Source organism: Monodelphis domestica, chromosome 3 (assembly GCF_027887165.1).
Source record: "Monodelphis domestica isolate mMonDom1 chromosome 3, mMonDom1.pri, whole genome shotgun sequence".
Taxonomy (NCBI): domain Eukaryota; kingdom Metazoa; phylum Chordata; class Mammalia; order Didelphimorphia; family Didelphidae; genus Monodelphis; species Monodelphis domestica.
This window is the reverse complement of record NC_077229.1, coordinates 167,859,496-167,879,406: the sequence shown is the minus strand read 5'-3', so window position 1 is coordinate 167,879,406 and position 19,911 is coordinate 167,859,496. Positions and strand designations below refer to the sequence as shown.

General features: G+C 33.8%; 1 protein-coding gene across 5 annotated transcripts in view; it reads right to left on the bottom strand.

The window, feature by feature from the left end:
- UBR5 (ubiquitin protein ligase E3 component n-recognin 5) overlaps positions 1-19,911 on the bottom strand; it is a 185,300-nt gene that overhangs the window by 18,940 nt on the left and 146,449 nt on the right. For 4 of the 5 annotated variants that reach the window (XM_056823240.1, XM_056823241.1, XM_056823242.1 and 1 more), the window contains exons 35-46: positions 15,206-15,329; positions 14,345-14,456; positions 13,803-13,934; positions 11,319-11,580; positions 10,731-10,995; positions 10,300-10,511; positions 6,897-7,127; positions 4,066-4,139; positions 2,849-3,021; positions 2,637-2,750; positions 811-1,031; positions 48-168 (exon numbers count right to left, since the gene is read on the bottom strand). In XM_056823240.1, the coding sequence (XP_056679218.1) occupies positions 48-168; positions 811-1,031; positions 2,637-2,750; positions 2,849-3,021; positions 4,066-4,139; positions 6,897-7,127; positions 10,300-10,511; positions 10,731-10,995; positions 11,319-11,580; positions 13,803-13,934; positions 14,345-14,456; positions 15,206-15,329 (2,041 nt within the window). The remainder of the gene's footprint in view (positions 1-47; positions 169-810; positions 1,032-2,636; positions 2,751-2,848; positions 3,022-4,065; positions 4,140-6,896; positions 7,128-10,299; positions 10,512-10,730; positions 10,996-11,318; positions 11,581-13,802; positions 13,935-14,344; positions 14,457-15,205; positions 15,330-19,911) is intronic. The other variant, XM_056823244.1, reaches the window with a different exon arrangement.

Below are 19,911 nucleotides of genomic sequence, written 5' to 3'. Positions count from 1 at the left end.
TACCCCAAAAAAGATAAAATGGAATCTATAATGAAGATATTACATACTGATCCAGGTTCTGCGCCAACATCTTCCATGAACACTCTGCCAAATAACTCTAAAGAAAGGCGCCAACGTCCCAGCAACATATCATGAGAGATAACCATTCCCATGAAACTGCACTGAGGCCTGGAAGAAAAAGAGAAGTAAAATCACTTAGCTAACACTGTGGATTAATTATCAATAAAAACCATCAATTAAAACTTCTGTTTCAACTTCAACAATCACTACATTGCAATGATCACTGTAATTCCAAAGGACTCATGATGAATTCAGCACATTACCCACCTGCTGATAGAGGTGATAGACTCAAGAGTAAATTTGAGAAATTTTTTTGGACATGGCTAATGGTGAAATATGTTTTGCTCAACTATACATGTTTGGAAAGGTGTTCCCCTCCTACTGGTTCTTTCTCAATGGAGGGAGCAAGTAGAGGGAGAGGATGTGGAAGGGAGAGTAGATTTTTCTTAACTGAAAAAAAATTAATTAAAAAATAATACTATTTTCATTTATCACTACTTAATATAGAAACTATGCAGATACACAAAGAATATGTGATTTTGCCAGTGTGTGTTTGAAAACTCCTATCAACACAAACTGATAAGCTATCCATGAATTACTGACTACTTGAGATACAAAAAATTAAAGTGACTCACTCCTGGGTCACAAAGATATTAAGTGTTAGGAGTGGCATTTGTAACTCCAAATCTAATACTCTATCTGCTAAATCACACTTCTTTGTGAAAAATGATAATATATTTTTTTAAATACCTGAATGACGTTAGAGGAGGCCCTTCACTTTCAGTCAATCCTATTTCAGCCAACAAACTACTTTTCAATTGTGCTGCAAGGTCATGAGCAGATGGCCCTGGTTTTGAACTCTCAGATTCTTCTGTCAGCAAATTTTGTTCCTCTCCTTCTTTCTTTTGCCGATTTTGCATGTTCATTACATTTTTCAGGTTAGCAGCATAAGACATTTTAGTTGGAAGAACCTAAAGAATTTCAGAAATGAGTGATACATTTCAAAATCAATTCAAGTCATCATTTCAACTTAATTCTCTAAAGTGAACAGTCAAAAGAAAAAGTACTCATCAAGAAAATCTGACTATAGTAAAGTAACTCAACCTACTTGCTTGCTCTGGCTAGTCAAATATGCTTCCCTCCACAGGATATCAACTTACTGCTTTTAAAATTCGCTTGGGCATTTCAGATATTTCTAAGACATTTTTATGATATTTGCAGTCATATATTCCCTTTCTCATTTTTAGTTTTTACTTTATACTTTCTTCTGTTCCATTAATACTACCCATACTTTTTCAACTGCATTTTCTCCATGTACATTTCATACTGGTTACTCCAGATTCCCGAATTTATTAAATATGAGTATTTCTTTTTGAGTCCCAAAAACAAACTTAAAAAAAAAAGGCAAAATCTTGTATCAAACCTTTTAAATAGTAAAGGAAAATTTCTAGCCATAAAATATAACCAAAAGCACTTTTAACAAGTTTCCTTGGGTACAGAACTTCAACAAAAGCATAATTAATATAAATGGTAATTATTTATTTTAAAAGTAGTAATGAAGCCCAGAAAACATCTTCAATATTTATCCAGAATTTCCTCTCAAAGGTTTTCAAGTGTAATACTGGCTAATTTTAATGAAATGTATTACTATTCTGAGGTCAGTTTCAAATGCAGCAGTTTCAATATGGTAGCTCATTTCACAACAGTCTTATGAGCTAAAGAAAACATGCATTATCTCCACTTTTCAGAAGATATGAAGTTTAGAGCCAAGACTAAGATCAAGGTTTTATTAATCCTATTATAGTATTTCCTCCCCAATTTCCCAAATGTATCATGTCACCACACTGTTCACATCATGTTCAACTTATCTGAAGATTCCTAAAATTAACTCCCTAAGGATTGTTTAGATTGTTTCCATAACATATTTGATGAGGTATAGAATAAAGTGTCTGGTAAGTGTTAATGGCATGGTTTTTCCCAGAGATACCAGCTTTGCAAAGACATATATAAAAATGAAATTAAAAGTCTGTATTCCTGCTTTATACCCATAGCACCTCAGTTATCACAAAATGCAGCTTTCATTTCAAAAGATAAGCCTATTTCTCCCCTCTTCCCCTTTGATGTACTAGAATTTGACATCTCAGAATGTTACATCTTGGTTTAAGAGATGGTATTTACTAATGTAAAAAAAAACAACTTTTTCAGATTATAGACCTTTGAAATTAAAGGAACAAAAATAAAGTAGCTACCAAATTTTAATCAGTTTATTAAAAGCCTAATTCTTGAAAGAGTTTGAAAGTTTTAAACAAATCTATTTACCTCTTTCTTCTACAGTTATGGCTGAAGGCCACAGAAGAAAAATCAAGTCACCCCCTTTCTAATAGCTTCACCTCCCAAATACTGTTCCATTGATAGGAGAGTATCTACTATACAGAATGTGTGTAAATGGAAACAAACAGTACTTCTGAACACTTCCATTAGTTTTCAGGAGTTACTTTAGACTTAAAAAAAAAAAGGTGCCAAAGAAAAACTGCATTAATTTCTTCAAAAAATGGTTTGGATTATTGCAATCCTACCTCAAGGCAGTTCCTATCCACTGTAACTTCCATAAAGCATTTCCCACTACTGGCAGATGATGAATAGAGACCCTGACTCGGACGGCCAAAAAGATCCTCTTTTCTAGCATTTGGCTGTAATTTCAACAGAAACATTCTAGTTATGCTACACATTTAATTTAGTTAAAATTCAGACAAACCAAAAAGATTTTAGAACTGGCCTTTAGTTTCACCTGTAGTAGATGTGGCTGATCAGCCAAAGGGATGGCTTCAGCCAAAGGTACTTCAAAAGGATTTGGAGGTATACACCCAAGGAATGTCATGGAATCTGACCGTCGGAAAAATGGATGATTCTGTCCAGTTTCTGCAGTGAGCGTTTCATCGTCTTTATCATTCAATGTGGCACCTAAATATAAAGAGACGAGGTTTGTTCTTTAAAAACTTTACAAGTTACACCTTTTCAAAATCAAAATGTTAAGGATGATCTTAGGAAATTTCAGTGTCACTCAGAAACAATGAATGAATAATCCCCATACTTTAAAGAATAGAAGTACAGTAGTTACAAAGATCTGAGCTTTCAGGACAAATTATTTCAATTCTACAAAGGAAGTTTCCAGTAGGCATTTATAGGAATAATGGCAATGCCAAAGTCAAGAGTTCTTTCCAGGTAAAACTGCTGTAATTATCTCCTACAGATGGGACAAAGTAGAAAACATGTTTTTGACAACCTAGACATAAATCCTCAAAGATATTTTGACTCAAAAATGGAAAGGCTGTTCAAATATTATAATCTCAAAATTTGCTACCGAATTCCTCTAATCCTCAACAAAAATAAACTTAAATTTAAAAAGTTAGAAACCATTTATGCGTAAAGAAGATTTCCAAGAATCAACGTGTAGTACATGTTTAAATGAGTCTTCATGAAATGCCTGAGGAAAAATACTGAAATGATAGTGAGTTTGGAATTAATTACTCATATAGGGATATCCAAGGCTGCCTCTCACTGCTAGAGAAAATTTTCAATCAATAAGTTGATAAAACAGAAGTTTCCAATCATGATCTAAAATTGTAACTGAATGCACAACACAATCAAGATCCCCTGGGTCAATTCTTACTGTAAATTCATTCATGGAAATAATCATCAATCCTTTGTTTTAAGCAGCTCCTCAATAACATATCCAAAGTAACATACATAAGCCACAAGGAGAAATACAAAAAGAGATAAAAGGAAAAGCTAGGAAATATGAAGGTGGAAAGGTAGGATGAAATCTCCATACTTTCAATAAATGAAAAAATACAAAGAAGATGCATACATGCAAGAAAACATTTGAAAAAGAGTATGAAGGAAAAGAGGAATTCCACCCAGATAGAAATTAAGTTTAAAAACTTAAAAAATAATACTGAGGCAGTCATTTCTCGAAGTAGATTAGCAGTTTTTCTATGCACTAACTTTGATTGGTGTCGTCGTCATTTTCATGTTCTGAATCTTCATTGTCGATACCCAGTTCTAAGAGCTCCCGTGTCCTAAAAGAGAATGGATCAGTCATTAGGCATGAATGTTTCCTGGTCGCATTAGTGCCTGGTAAAGAGGGATTACAGCCAGCAGAAAGGGTTGGAAATATTACTTTTAAAAAACAATAGAGTGCACCAAATCATGTAAAAAAGTTCTGGACACTTCAGGGAGATGGCAAAGAGACTAGCATGGTATGCTGCCAATGGAAATGTGGAGGTCCCCTCCCTCCCTTTCATATTTTGTGGAAATTTCATTTGGTTTATCTCCAACAGGTTTTAAATGTTTGTGTTTATGATTTATATTATATCTGCAACCTAGTTTGGTCATCCACTAACTCATTTAGTTAAAAAAAAAAAGGGTGGTGGTGGTGGTGATAAATTCATCCCATAATTAACCCCCAACAGATTTAATTATAAAGGTGTCAAAGCAATTTCTCTCTGTCAACAGGAAGCCAGGATAAGAATTGCAAATAAGGAAGAAACTACAAATAGCTGGTATAGTTAAGAGTAAAACAAAACAAAACAAAACAAAAAACCTTCATCAAGACTCAATGGGGGCAGCTGGGTGGCTCAGGGGATTGAGAGTCATGCCCAGAGACCTGAGGTACTAGGTTCAAATTTGACCTCAGACACTTCCTAGCTGTGTGACCCTGGGCAAGTCATTTGACCCCCATTGCCTAGCCCTTACCACTCTTCTGCCTTGGACCCAATACACAGTATTGATTCTAAGATAGAAGGTATGGGTTAAAAAAAAAAAGACTCAAAGCAGGTAATAACACAGGAATTTTCTGATAGAACTATGCTGAAAAGCTACTATTAGTGCATCTTCTGACTCTTAAGAATTTGAAATAGAAAGAAAATTACCAACTTAAGAATAGCACTACAGGGGCCAGCTGGGTGGCTCAGTGTGCTTAGAGTAAGGCCTAGAGACCAGAAGTTCTAGGTTCAAACCTGGTCTCAGACACTTCCTAGTCATGTGACCCTGGGGAAGCACTTAATGCCCATTGCCTAGCCCTTAGGGGTCTTCTGACTTAGAATATATTGGTTCCAAGGCAGAAGATAAAGATTATTTTCAAAAATAACACCTCAAAGGATACAACTTTAGGTTTGCAAAAAAACTTAACTATACTTTCTTATCATTAGGAATCTTTAATATGTATATATTATATGCAAATAATTTTTATTAAATCAAATGAGTTCACACTTCTCTTTTACCCTCAAGTTACTATTACTATGATTACTTCCATTATTTTGTTCCAATTTATGATTCTTAAAGAGTCTGAATCTTTAGAGGCCAGTCACAAATGCGAAAAAAACACATTCTTCTAAAACAATACTATACAAATCACTTCAGAAAAAAAAATTATTTTCTAATGAACCAAAGAAGTTAGTCTGACTTAAAGAGTTCCAATAAAAATGACAGTGATTTGAATAAAGCTTTTAGTTTTCAAATTGGACCACACAGTTAATAAAAGTGCCCATATAGAGTCATTAATTTGAGGTCCAAGAGGCCTAAACACTATTTCAACCAATGATTGATCGAGTAATGAGGTACAAGCTATCAAAATTTTTAGCTTAACAAAATACAATTAACACTTAATACATAGTGAATGAAATATGTGACACCAACACAAGCTGGCTATAAATGCATTCTTGTTTTAACTTTGAATTCTGAAGTCTGTGTAGATATGCTAATCTCAATTAACAGAATTAACTTTTGATTTTATGTGAAACTAAAAATTTAACTCTTCTATTCTCCATACTTAGAAAGCATGATTATAATACATAAAATAAAATAAAATAAAATAAAATAAAATAAAATAAAATAAAATAAAATAAAATAAAATAAAATAAAATAAAATAAAATAAAATAAGACCCTTCAGGTCAAATACTTTATTACAAGCAGTTGTAACTTTGCTTTCCATGGAAGTAAGTGCTATTTGACTGAAAGAACTTCAATCACAAAAGATTTAAAAGTAGGACTTTTTTCTATTGTTTTAAGTCTACTCTTTTTTGTTCATTCTAATTAAAATTAGTAAAGATAGGAGATACACTTAAAAGAAAAGTCAAGAATCCCCTTTTTTGATGATGATGAAATCCACCATCACCCTCCTTTTTCCAGATTTTAAATAACTCTACTCTGTGACTAAGGAGTGAGAAATGGGAGGGGGGAGGGGGAGAGGAGCATTTTACTTTATAAACTAGATAGCAAAGAAGTAATAAATATTTAATTAAATCTAAATTGAGACAAAACTATAATATGTAAACGTCTCAAGCATAAAGCTCAGTATAGAATAGGTAAAGAGGAGAAAGCAAACAAGGTCTATGGTTCTATACAGTTTTGAAAACAATTAAGTAGCCTGCTTTGACTCAAGAAGTCTTTTTTTTTTAGTCTTTTTTGCCCAATTCTCATCTCCTGGCTCCAAAGTTGAATGACAATAAATAAATAAATGAATAAATAAATGAATAAACAAATAAATAAATAAATGAATGAATAAATAAATAAATGAATGAATGAATGAAGGAATAAATAAATAAATAAGCAAACAAACAAATAAATAAATGGATAAATAAATAAACAAACAAATAAATGAATGAATAAATGAATGAATGAATAAATAAATAGATAGATAAATAAATAAATGAATGAATAAATATTTGAATGAATGAATAAATAGATGAATAAATGAATGAATGAATGAATGAACAAATAAATAAATAAATAAGACAGTCTCAAGCAAGTAAGTTTTAAGGCTGACATAATATACCTTTTGCGTTCTAGTTGAGGTGTATCCAAGGTTGTCTGTTGGTTCATTGCTTTAATCCAATAAATAAGGGCTTGAAAAACATATGCAACGTGTTTCAGTGAGCAAACATCCAAAACAGGAAGGACATCAGAATGCTCATCATTATGAGACCGCATTAAAGAAAGGGCATAATTTAAGAAGTCACCTCGAGCAGACATCATTCCCTGGCGAGCGCTAAGTAAAGTGGCACGCCTGTAGAAACAAAAACAACTGAAACTAAAAACAATGAAACAATAATGACCAAGTTTGCCTCCAAAGTACATATATAAAAGAGTATTTCTCCCAACTTCCTTGCAGAGATATGGGAAATATGGATCTAGAGCACAAAATACAGTCAGACATTTTGGATATGTTTGTTTAATGAAATGTTTTGTTCTCCTCATTTTATTCCTCATTAGAAAGATTTCTCTGGCAATGGTGAGAGAAATAAATTGGGGGAAAAAAATAAATGATGTAAAAACAGAACAACAAAAAATGGGTACAGTGATTTTGCCTCACAATTTTACCAAATAAAAGACTGAAAACACTCATTAATAGCAAAAGGATGTAAAAATTCCTCCAAGGCAAAAACTTTTTGTTTTGTTTTTGTACTCAAGGACAGTGCTTTCCTTACACTTAATAGGCACATACTAAAAGCTTACTGAAACAAATGGATTATACCTCCCTGAATCTGCTTCCTGATCTAATAATATCTACTTTTATTTCCAGTGCTTAGCACAATGATTTATACATAGTAAGCACTTAAGATGTTTTTATGAATTCATAATTAATATAATTCCACCTTTAGCTGTGAAGAAATTAAGTGATCTTTTTAATGGGTCCCACATTTTAGGAAGGATATTGATGAATTGGAAAGTGTCTATTATTAAAAGGTAGCCAGACTACAAAGAGCTGAGGATAGGGTGAAGGAACCAATAGAAAATTCTTGAGGAAAAAAGGATGGAGAGTAGATGTAGGTATTTGGAATAAACAGGAGGAGAGAAAAACATGTGACTTATGTTCAAGTATTTGAAGGTTTATCACCTCTAAGAAGAATTATATCAGATACAAAGAAGTACACAACATGAGAAAAAATATTCTAAAATTTGGGAAGGGGTGGGTTCTGTCTACCTCTCTAGAGGTCTTTAACAATTGCCTGGATGACAGAGATTATCCATCCTCGAATATACAATGGATTAGTGGTTTCTAATGTCCCTTCTACTTTAAATGCAGTATTGATAGTGGAAATACATTCCTGCTCAAAGAGGGAGAGCCTAGTACTACACACAAAATGAGTAATTTACCCCTTCAAGAAAGATTTTGCTGGTGTTCAGTTGTTTGTGTCAGACTCTTTGTGACCCCATTTGGAGTTTTCTTTTCAAGATACTAGAGTGATTTGCCATTTCCTTCTTGGGCTCTTTTTATAGATGAGGAACGGAGACAAAGAGGGTTAAGGGACTTGTCTAGAATCACACAGCTCATAAGTGTTCAAGACCAGATTTGAAATTAGGGAGATGAGTCTTCCCAACACCAGGCCCTATCCCTATCCACTGTACCAACTGAGGTTTGAGGTAAAAATGCTAAGACATCTTTACAGAGCAGACTTCCAAAGAAAAGGGATTTCATTAACCTTTAAAAGACTTCTATCCCCCTGAGATCCAAGAATGTACCCCCAATTTCCTGTTGACTTTTGCTTCTAGAGATCTAGTGTGTATTTCAAACTAAATACACTTATCCCCAATAGGCCTTTCCTCTTTATTGTCCATATTTTCATTAATGGGTCTTCCATAATTCTGCCAAATAACCTTATTAACCAATTGATCTTCATTAAGTACCAATTTACAAGTATTACTCTCTTTTCTCTTTAAATTTAAATCTTCAAAAGTCTGATGATTCTTCCTTCCCAGTTTCTCTCTCTTCATGGCCACTGCCTTTAGCTCTTGTCCCTTATATCAAATCTCAACAATCTTTACTTGTTTTTCTGTCTCCTAGACACTAGTACAACGTATACAGCACCAACTATTCTTCAGGTATCCCTTAAACCTTGTCACCACCCTCAAAGTTTTAAGTGTTCCTGTCTACAAAATAAAAACTAAACTTCCTATGAATTCCACCTGCAACATGACTCCTGATAACAAACTTTAAATGATCTTTCCTTCAGCAGATAGTGGCATGGTGTATGCTGGGCCTGAAGGGAAAAAGACTAAAGTTCAAATTTGGACTAAGAGATGTGCAAGTCTAGCTTGCCTTAGTTTCTTCAACTGTTAAATAAAAGATATTAATAGAAACTATGTACCCCCACCCCCCGAGTTAATGTGAGAATAAGAGAATATTTAGAAAAAATTTTAGCATGATGCCTAGCACAAATTAGGCAATTTATATAAATGATTATATTCCCTTCTCTTCTTGTATTTTACTTCACAAATATGTTCTGTACTATAGCTACATGTGGGTTAGTATAGAAGTTCAAAGATAGAGGGATAATGTTTGTTCACATTAATGGATCCTCCATTAAGAGCTTACACAATTTTTTTTAATTTTATTTGGTCAATTTCAAACATTATTCCTTGGTTACAAAAATCATATTCTATTCCTCCCTCCTTTTCCCATCACCCCTCCCATAGCCAATGCACAATTCCACTAGGTATTACCTGTGTCCTTGATCAGAACCTATTTCCAAGTTGTTGGTGTTTGCATTAGGATATACATTTAGAATCTACCTCCCCAGCCATATCCCCTCGACCCATGAGCTTACACAATATTTTGCCAATAAAATGCTTAGAAAAGTGTGTTTATGGGGGCAGCTGGGTGACTCAGTGGATTAAAAGCCAGGTCTAGAGACAGGAGGTCTGAGGTTCAAATCTGGCCTCAGATACTTTCGAGCTGTGTGACTCTGGGCAGGTCACTTGACTCCCATTTCCTAGCTCTTACCACTCTCTTCTGCCTTGAAGCAATACACAGTACTGATCTAAGACAGAAGGTAAGGGTTTAAAAAAAAAGAAAAAAGAAAAGTCTTTAAGAAAGATGTCCCTTCACTCAAGTCACTGAATAATAACTTATTAAATCCCTTGCCTTCCCTTCTATACTTCACTATAAAGACTATTGCTAGTATAGTTATAATGACTAGTATTTCTAAAAGAAGGCCATTTAGTGCTGGTACAGACCCTGCTAAAAAGATGGAAAATCCACGTAAGTATGAGATGTAATTATACCATTTTTATAACACTATACTTTATAAAGTAATCATATGTAGATACATGCTTTCTTGAAGACAAGCAAATTTAGACTATTAAGTATAGAGAATTTAAAAATATTCCTCGACTCTGATCTACAAGGTATCCTTTTTCAAAATTGGGGAGAAATTTTTTAAAAAGAGACTTCATACCGTCTGCCTTCCAATGTTCTTAAACTAGCCTCCTCACGAGCAGTCATTCTTTCTCTTCTGGTTGAATTCTGGGAAGCATGAAGAGGATGGTTGGGATGCCCTGGATCACCAGCAGATGCTAATGCAGAACCATAGCGCAACTGAGCTTCTGTAGAATCCATAATACTAACCATCCAATTCCATGTGGGAATCAGCTTTTCTTCTACATAATTCTATTAAAAAACAACAACAATCAAAAAAACCCAACAAGATGATCCAATGAAATAAGATATAGTAAGGCTGATGATGCAACAAAAAATATTTATACTCTTTAGAACGACTTTACATATTTAGGTGATTGGATAATATGCCTGTTGACATTTTAATAGTTCACAATAGTATGACAAGAGTAGATGGCAGAAAGATAATGTGCATTTTAACTTGATTCCTACCTGTAAGTTTACTGCATCTTGATAAGTCAGTTTCACAGCTGCTGGGATCTGAGAGTATACAAGGTGGTTGTATTTGGGAATAAGGCCCATCAAATCAGAGATCTGTCTGATGACAATGCTATATGCCCTCGCTAAACTGCTTGCAGATGTTAAGTAGCTACTAGCATTGCTAGCTTCAAGAGCGGCTGCTGCAGCTGCAGCACTCGTACTGATGGTTCCACTCCGGCGTAAATTAGATGGATCGATATAAATCAAACCTGCTGAACTGGCTGAAAGGAGGGAAAAAAATTCACAATGAACTACCCATCTTCCCATCTTTTGATCAATCTCTTTCTCTAGTTATGTATACACTTATTAACTAATATAAAAATTCCCATGACAAATCTTTCTATACCAGCTGCAGAGCTTTCAAAAAATTCCTTTCTTGGGAATGAAGAACCATTATAAACTATGAACACATATTGATGTTTGTTTTTAAAACTTAAGCTATAATATGAAATTATCCTAAGGTTTCATTTTCCCCACCCCCAAGAAAAAGATGTTTTAGTAAAAAGTTATTCAAGCACTGTTTAGAAAATACATTTAGACTTGCCTGCTGGTGCTGATGTACTGGAAGGAGTTGTGCTCGTAGTTCTCTGATTTTGAGTGTTGCGTACAGCCCACTGCATAGAGCGGGGTGCCTGGGCAGCACCATTAGCATGAGAGCTATTTGTGGTTCTTTCCAAGGGCTCATCAAGCATAAAGGTCTCCTGCTCTATGTCATCACTCTGGCTACTGCTGCTATCTGAATCACTGGAGTCATTGGACTGAGAGTCATCTTCAGAAAAAAAGGCAGGTACACTGCTAGCACCTAAATTTGTTTAAAAAAAATTATCCTGGATTTGTTGGTAGATTTAAATGAAATTATTTTGCTATCATAGAATATTCACTTTTAAAGAGCTACTAAGTGTTAAACAGAATAGTCAGAATATGACCAGTGACCCAGTGACCCAAAAACTGTTTACAGCTTCTTGTATATTATAAACTTTTAAAAACAAATTAAATTGAAAATAAATCAATGTATGATTAGGAATATAAGATAAAAAAATTGCTAAAGTAACTTCTCTAAAACTAGATAATCTATAGGATGAGAAAACTAAGGCCATAAAAAGATTTAGCATTCCTGTAAATAATAGTATTTTCCTCAGTTCTCAATGAGAAATTCAATATTGGTCAGGCTGCTCTATTCCCCAAAATCAATTTTAAAGTAAAACTGAGGGCAATCTACAATCATGTGCTTAATACTATATATATGCAGAAAGTCATGATTTAGGCAGACTTCAGGAAGCACAAAGAAATTTAAGATATTTCACAACATTTCTATAAGTATCATCTGTCCTTGTGGAAAATGGTACTAGTCATCTGGTGAAATGTTAATTACTAAATCTGTCCAAGTTTGGCACTTAATTAAACATCTTCCAATTAAATTGGGGCTGAGACGTAGTTATGAGTGGAATTTTAAAACAAACATTATTGACTGCATTAAAACATGTGAGGTGGTGAAGAGCATGTACACCTAGAATCTAGCCCCATCTCAGTCACTTAGAAGCCACATGCTGTTCAGGAGCAGGACACTGAGCCTCCCTAAGCTTCAATTTTTTTAACTGTAGAATATGAAGGGGATAATATTAACTATTTTCTTTAGGGAGTTGTTGGGAGGAAATCATTCTACAAATGCTAAAGTATTGCATAAATCTGAATTATTATTATAAATATTAAGGAAGGAAAAATAATTTAGATGAACACATGTTATATATATATTATAAGCCAGATGAAGACAGAAAAAAGGTCATTTTTTTTTTAAAAAGAAGCTTTAGAAGGAACAATATAGGCTATATTCTTTACTTCAGAGGAAGAATGAAAAAATGGAATAAGCAATGAAGATATTCTACTAAAAACATAAAAAATAGTGTCTATGTAATACATATAATTGCTGCCATTAGGCAATCTTTAATGATGACAGAAAACTGAAAGAAAATAAGTTTCACTAGTAAGATTCAGATAGTCTAAAAAGTTTGACTAATTATTACCATAGTATTATTTATTCTTCAGTAACTTTCTTAATTGTAGCAAAAACTATATAGGACTTAAAAGAGATGGACTTAAACCAAACATAAAAAGTCAGGATATCTTATACCCTGCAACTCAGGTAAGTCTTGTCTCTTACTTATTCCACATTGACTTACTATTTAATCCAAGGCTAGGTCACATCTTTTTCTCCTTTCTATGGCTCCCTTAAACACAACAATAAGTGCCAGTACAGTCATTTGCCATTCAATTTAGCTATTAATTACAATCCAAGTATCACAAAGAATGGATGGGGGTATCTCATGAGCCTCTACAAAAGACCCTATTCTCCTTAATATACTAACATAATGTCTGTCTTAATGAAAACTACAGGAAATGAAAAAAATTTTAGTGTTAAAATAACTAAGTTTCTTTTTAAAAAATAAAGAGGCTCCAGTGTTCTTCCCAAACCAAGGGTTAATGCTAACGTGTGTTCACAGATCACCTGAACTTTTAAAATTAAGAATAACTGGACCCTCAAAACCATCTCTAGTAGTTAATTCCATATGTAAATGATTAATTGCTATATGTCCCCAATATAAGTTTATATTAAATCCTTTAAGGAAATTTTTCTGAAGAAAAGAGCTGTTGTTATTAGCCATTGTAGCCATAAGGCTGTACAACAGGATTTTAAATGCCTGAGAAAGTTAACTTTCTGCATTTTATCATTGTCCCCTAACCCACCCCCCACAACATTCTTCCAAATTCCATGGATGAGAGATAATACATATGGTAAGGCACTAAAAGATTGATGAAAATAAAAGAGTGATTATAAAAATAAGCATCATTTCTCTGTATTTAAATGAAGAACTTTTATATCAATGTTAATCATGGAAATTATTAGAATAAAGCTCTAAAAATTTTTTCAGATATCCATCTCATTTGAGGGTTTTGATGTATTTTGGGATGAATAAGGTGTGTTCAGCATGAAAAAAAAGGAAAGAATGGCTGGATAAAACAACATACCTGCTTCTGACCCTGCAGTAGCTGCAGTCACAACACTTCTTCGCCCACTAGCATTATCTTGGTTGCTGTGGTTACTCTCACTGTCACTTTCAGTTTCAGCTGCTGCTAACAAATCCAGTTCCATATCACTCCCTAAAATTATTTTAAAGGAGAAATATCATTCATTTCTTGAATCAATTTTGAGGCAAGAAAACACAGGAAAGAAAAAGCATAAAGGGAAAGAAATAGGGCAATAGAAAATGAAAATAAATAGTATCAATAATAATAACGGACACACCACAAGCTTAGAGAGTTTATACATGAACAAAAATAGAGATTTGGAGGTAAATTATATACACTTACACATAATACTATTTAAATTTACACAAAGAACTATTTAAGGACTAATAAACTTTTTTTTTTACTAAGATGCCTCATTTTTATTTGCATTCACTTTAATAAAGAAATCCCATTTTAAAAGTGTTGTATTAATTTGAAACACAACGTTCCTCTCCCCACCCTGTCACCAAGTACTGTGGAACAAAATCCAACTGGTCTCATACCATCCTCATCATGTTCATCATGCTGACCCTCTGCTTCAGCATTTTCTTCTCCATGTTCTTCTTGCTCATCATGATGATCTTCTTCTCCAGCAACACCTTCCACAACCTCAACCTAAACCCAAAGTCTTATTTTTAGACAAATGATATTATCCATTATAAAAGCTGTATTAATATTAATGTTCCTTTAATAATTACTCAAATAAAAACTTCTTTTTTTATTAAGAACAGATTATGTACTGAAGTAATTTTGAAAATGCACCCTGCAACTAATAAATTTATTTGAGAAAATAAAAGTCTTTCTATTTGAAAGACATCATTTTATAATTAGGAGTAAAAATCATGTACACTGGTAATTTCAGTTGACATGTTCTAGGAAGAGACATAATTAAAGATTCTCTAAACTTTCTAGGCCAAAGTGACTATTTTCTAGCCAATCATGAATTAATGATATCAGATATCCAATCTATAAACTATATTGGAAAAATGAAATTTAAGTATTAGTCAACAGGCATCTGATTCATTTATGTGACTGGATCATAGAAATATTATTATATTAGAGAGAAGAGCTAGGTAGCTCAGTGGATTAAGAGCCAGGTTCAGAGATAGGAGATCCTGGGTTCAAAACTGACCAAGGATACTTCCTAGCTCTCTGACAATGGGCAAGTCACTCAACCCCCATTGCCTATCTCTTACTACTCCTTCTTCCTTGGAACTAACACACTGTATTGATTCTAAGATGGAAGGTAAGAGTTTTTACACACACACACACACACACACACACACACACACACACACACAGGCACACATACTACTAACAAACCAACTATATATTAACAATTTAATCTGGTAAAACAAGACAACCTCTTCCACATCTGCTGAAACAATATCATCTTGTTCTTCATCTCTGCCTCGAACAGGTTGAGATTGACTAATACGTCTCTGTTGAGGATTCCTTATGATGTAAGACGACTGAGATTGGCTAGAACTGTAAGAAATTAGAAGTTTTAAGTACGAGTGTAATTAATTTTTATTTAAACTAAGAAAACACCATTAATTTATTTTAGCTTTCAAGAGAAAGATCAAGAAAGAGTAGCATCTTAGCCTAGAAATAAGACATTCTATATTTCAGATCCACTTTTATAGTAAATTCATGAGCAGTAAAGAAAAATCACTTAAAATATGCATTGGTATTATTCCCAATAAAGGTGTTCCAAATCCTTCCACCAATCTGACCACAGAACAATATTTGACTTAGAATATAGTGAAAGAACTCATAAATAGTAGCCCAATAAGTGTAACTGCATTAACCCTGCCCATGCACACAAAAAATGAAAGCATAAAGGAACCGTGGTGGTGGTGGTGGTGATGTTTATCAAGATAATTTTCATACACAAAAATTATCACATAGCATTTGATGCTTAATTTCATATTGTTTTGGAGTAGAAATCAATGTTAACATTAAAACTTTCCCCAATCTACCTTGAAGTCCCTTCTTTATACTAGTAGTCCCACCCCAAACATAGTATATTATGTTCGCCATAAATATATTAAATAATGCTTGTGTATAGATTTGGGAAATGATAAAGTAACTAATAAATTTGTAAATTTAAGGTTCAAATTTATATCAACATAAAATTATTTTAGTTATCACAAAAAATGTAAGAAAACTTCAACAATTTGTTGAGTTGAATGGTTATTGGGCAACCTCCTTTTCTTTAGGGATGTTAAATTTTCATGACCTTCATATTATCCCTAAGGTAGTATGTGAACAATTCATAAGATTGGTAGTAGCTTTGTCAGTGGGGGCACTTCTGTTCCAGATGAAGATCATGGTTGCTTAAAGAGTGAATCTTCAGAGCTGCTAATAAGACAACTCAGTATTAACAAATAGTAAATTGTCTACCAGAAAACTTAGCTGGTATTCATAATATTTACAAGTTATTGTCTAGTAGTTTTTGAGGCAATTAAAATGAATTGATCATTTTCATTTACTAGTAAAGCTTCCAGTGACATACATCTCTTTAACAGAGCTATTCAGCCCTTAGAAGACAAATTTTTAACAATTGACAAGTTCCTAGAAGTCTCTCATACATTACCAACATTTGGGCAGATATTACACAGTATTGGCATAACATTACACCCCTCAAGTCACCAACACATCACACTGTAGGATTAGAAATTTAGTGCCAAAAAATGCAGTTAATCTGGATTCTAATTTTTGGTGGTAGCTTGTAACAGAATGAACTCCAGATGTATATTACACTAAAAAAAAAAAAAGTAAAATCTTGAGAGGTAAGATGGAAAACAGTAGATTCTTTCCTCCTCTCTGGGTTTTCGTCATGTCACAATTCCCATGGATTTCCTTCCATTTCTGAACATTCCTTTTCAATCTCTTTGCTAGCTCATTATCTACATCATTTTCCCAAGGCTCTGTTCTGAAGCTTACTTTCATTTCTCTCTAAAACTTCCCTTTGGAGTTCTAATCACTTCTCATTAGTTTAATTATCTCAATGCTTATAACTCAGAAAGCTACATATTGTAGCCCAGGCTCTTCTCTGAGAATTAGTCAGTGCTCTCTCAACAACTGCCTTTTGGACATTTCAAACAGAATGTTCCTGAAACATCTAAAATTTGGTTTGTCCTAAATAGAACTCATTCATTTTTCCACAAAATCAGTCCCTCTCTTTAAAATTTTCCCATTTCTGCTGACAGCTCCAACATTTTAGTTGTTCAAGTTCATACTGGATTTATCCTTAAACTCTCATTCAAATTAGTTGCCAAATCTTGGTCATTTCTGCTTTCACATCTCTCCCCATTGACACCCTCTCTCAATTCACATAGCTATGGCTATAGTTCATAACTATCTTCCCTACATGAATTTAGTCTACGCATGGGTGCAAGTGATTTGCTTTAAGTAGAGATTTGATCATTTTTCTTCCCCTCTTCAAACTCTGATTACTCATAACCTCCACGAAAAACTATAAACTCCTATTTAGTTTATAAAGCTGTTCAAAATGAAGCCTGAACCTATCTTCCAAGTCTCGTTATACATTACTCTCCTAACGACACTGTATATTTAATCCAACTGGTATTTTTTCTGTTCCTAAAATTCAGCTTTCAACTTCCTGCTTTACTGCTTTTCTTCTTAATCATCCCCTTAGTTAGAATGCACACTCTTTGGAAGAGAAGTGGCCCAGTGGAGAGAGCCAGAACGAGGTCTGAAGTTGGGAAGACATCAGACACCTATGACTGTATGACCCTGAGCGAGTCAGTCAGTATCTCTTACAGCTCTAGTTTCCTCAATTTTATAATAGGGATAATAAATAGCACATATCTTGCAGAGTTGTTGCAAGGACCAAATGAGACAGTATTTATAAAAGTGCTGGCACATAAATGGCACTTAATAAAGGCTTGTTTCTTGCCCCTAAACACTACTTCTCATAGAAAACCATTCCTGATCCCTAGTACCCTCCCCCCTCCACCCTAAATACTATATGCATTAATTGTATAAGTATTTAAAAGATATGTATATACTAATATACATATATATTGACATCTAAGAAAAAATATTAAGTTGCATGAGAGCAAGGGATTATTTTATGCTTTGTATTTCTATCTCTAGCTCCTAAGAGTGTCTGGAACATGATGAGAATCAGAATAAATGCTAACGAATTACTAAACATATCTACTGCCTTTGTACTATTTATTTAGCATGACCATTTTTCTTTACCTAATAAAATTTCATTCCAGTGCTTTTGACATATCAACCATAACTAGTCTTAAATTTTGAAAGAAAAGCAACCGTTACAAAATAATCTGAGTTTGCTGAAAATAATTGCTAAGACTCATCCCATGTTTACATTTCAATTCTTCCTATCAAACAGATCTTGGAGGCTCAGGACTGAATGATGCTGCCAAAATATTAGTCTCCATTTTCATGGATAAAAACAAAGTGTTAAAAAAAAAAAAGCACACCGGATATGAAAGCAGATACAAACTAATATTCAATCTACAGGAGATATCAAATACTTCCAAGCATTGTTACTATCTACAGAAAATGGATCACTATAAATGAATCTATATCATTTATAATTGTAGTTAGGATATGTTATACTATCTGAAATTTATATTCAATAAATGTTAAATGTTTGTTGAATTCAAATATTTCTACAGATTTACAATTTTATTGAATAAGGAAAAAATCCATGGGAGTTTTTATTTCATCAATTCCTTTTCTGTTCAGTAGAAACAATAATATAGATAGCATTTATATAGTGCTTTTGGATTATAAAGCATTTTATATTTTTTATATCCTATAGGTGAAAAAAATTACACTTTTTTAAAAAGAGTCAGGAAGTCTAGTTGTATTAAGTCATTCAAGAGAAAGTCTAAGGTAATTATAAACCATTAAGGATTCATAAATATCATAAAAGGTGAAGAACCAGAAAGTAAGCCTGGCAGACTAAGCACATCAGGAGAGTCCTGAGAGACAAGAGGGGGGAAAATCAAATGAACTTGGTGCAAGTGGCTAAAACCTTCTGAAGTCTAGTAGTCAGGCAATATTAATGTGATATTTAAACACTGGGAAGTCAACCCTTCATTTGATAAATTGTGAAAAAATAAGGTATAAACAAAATGGTTCTAAGAAACCTACAAAAGAAAAGATTACAATCCTCTCTGTACCTAGAACAGAAAGTCATCTCCACACTCCACAGAATGCCTAGAAAACAATGTTATCTATGAACCAAAGAGTGACTGAAAGAAATAATCCAAAACCCTCTAAAAAACCCATTTGGGATTACCAAACCACAAGTATTTATTAAGCACTGACTGTGATTACAGAAACAAAAGGGATGAGGGCATCTGGCCCTAGAGGATCTTCTAAGTCAGTGATAGTGAACTTTTCAGAGACTTCATGTTGTCCCCCACCCCCATCACCTTACCCCAGGAGAGGGGAGGGAGGAAGCCCTCTCACTGGACTGCTGGGCAGAGGGACAGGTGAAGTGAGGAATTTCCTCAGTCTTGTGGATAGGGGGAGGAGAATAGCTCCACCCAGAGTCCCTCTGCCTTGGTGCATGCACAGTGCCATAAGTTTGCCACTACAGTTCAAAGTCATAAAGATGAGTGATGGAATACCCTGTTTTAGGCATAGTGAAAAGACTAGTTTGGTTGGATGTCTATGTGTATCAAAGGGAATAAGGTTTAATGAGGTAGGATGGAAGCAGATTATTAAGGGTTTGAAATGCCAAAAAAGAGGATTTTATTTTTGATTCTAGAAATAACAGGGAATCACAAGAGTGAATTGGGCAGAAGAATGACAATGTCAAATCTGAGCTTTAGGAATATCATTTTGGCTTTTGTGTGGATGATGGATTGGAACAGAGAGGGATTTAAAGCATCACAATCAAATGTCTTTGTCTATTGGACCATGATTCAGTCATTATCCTTTACTCTCCTTTTCAATTCTTTTTGCACTGTGACACTGAAAAGGGAAGTTGTATTTGGATAAAGCAGATGAAGGCAATTAAAGCATCTGGGTTTAAGAATTCATTCCAGGTCAACATATA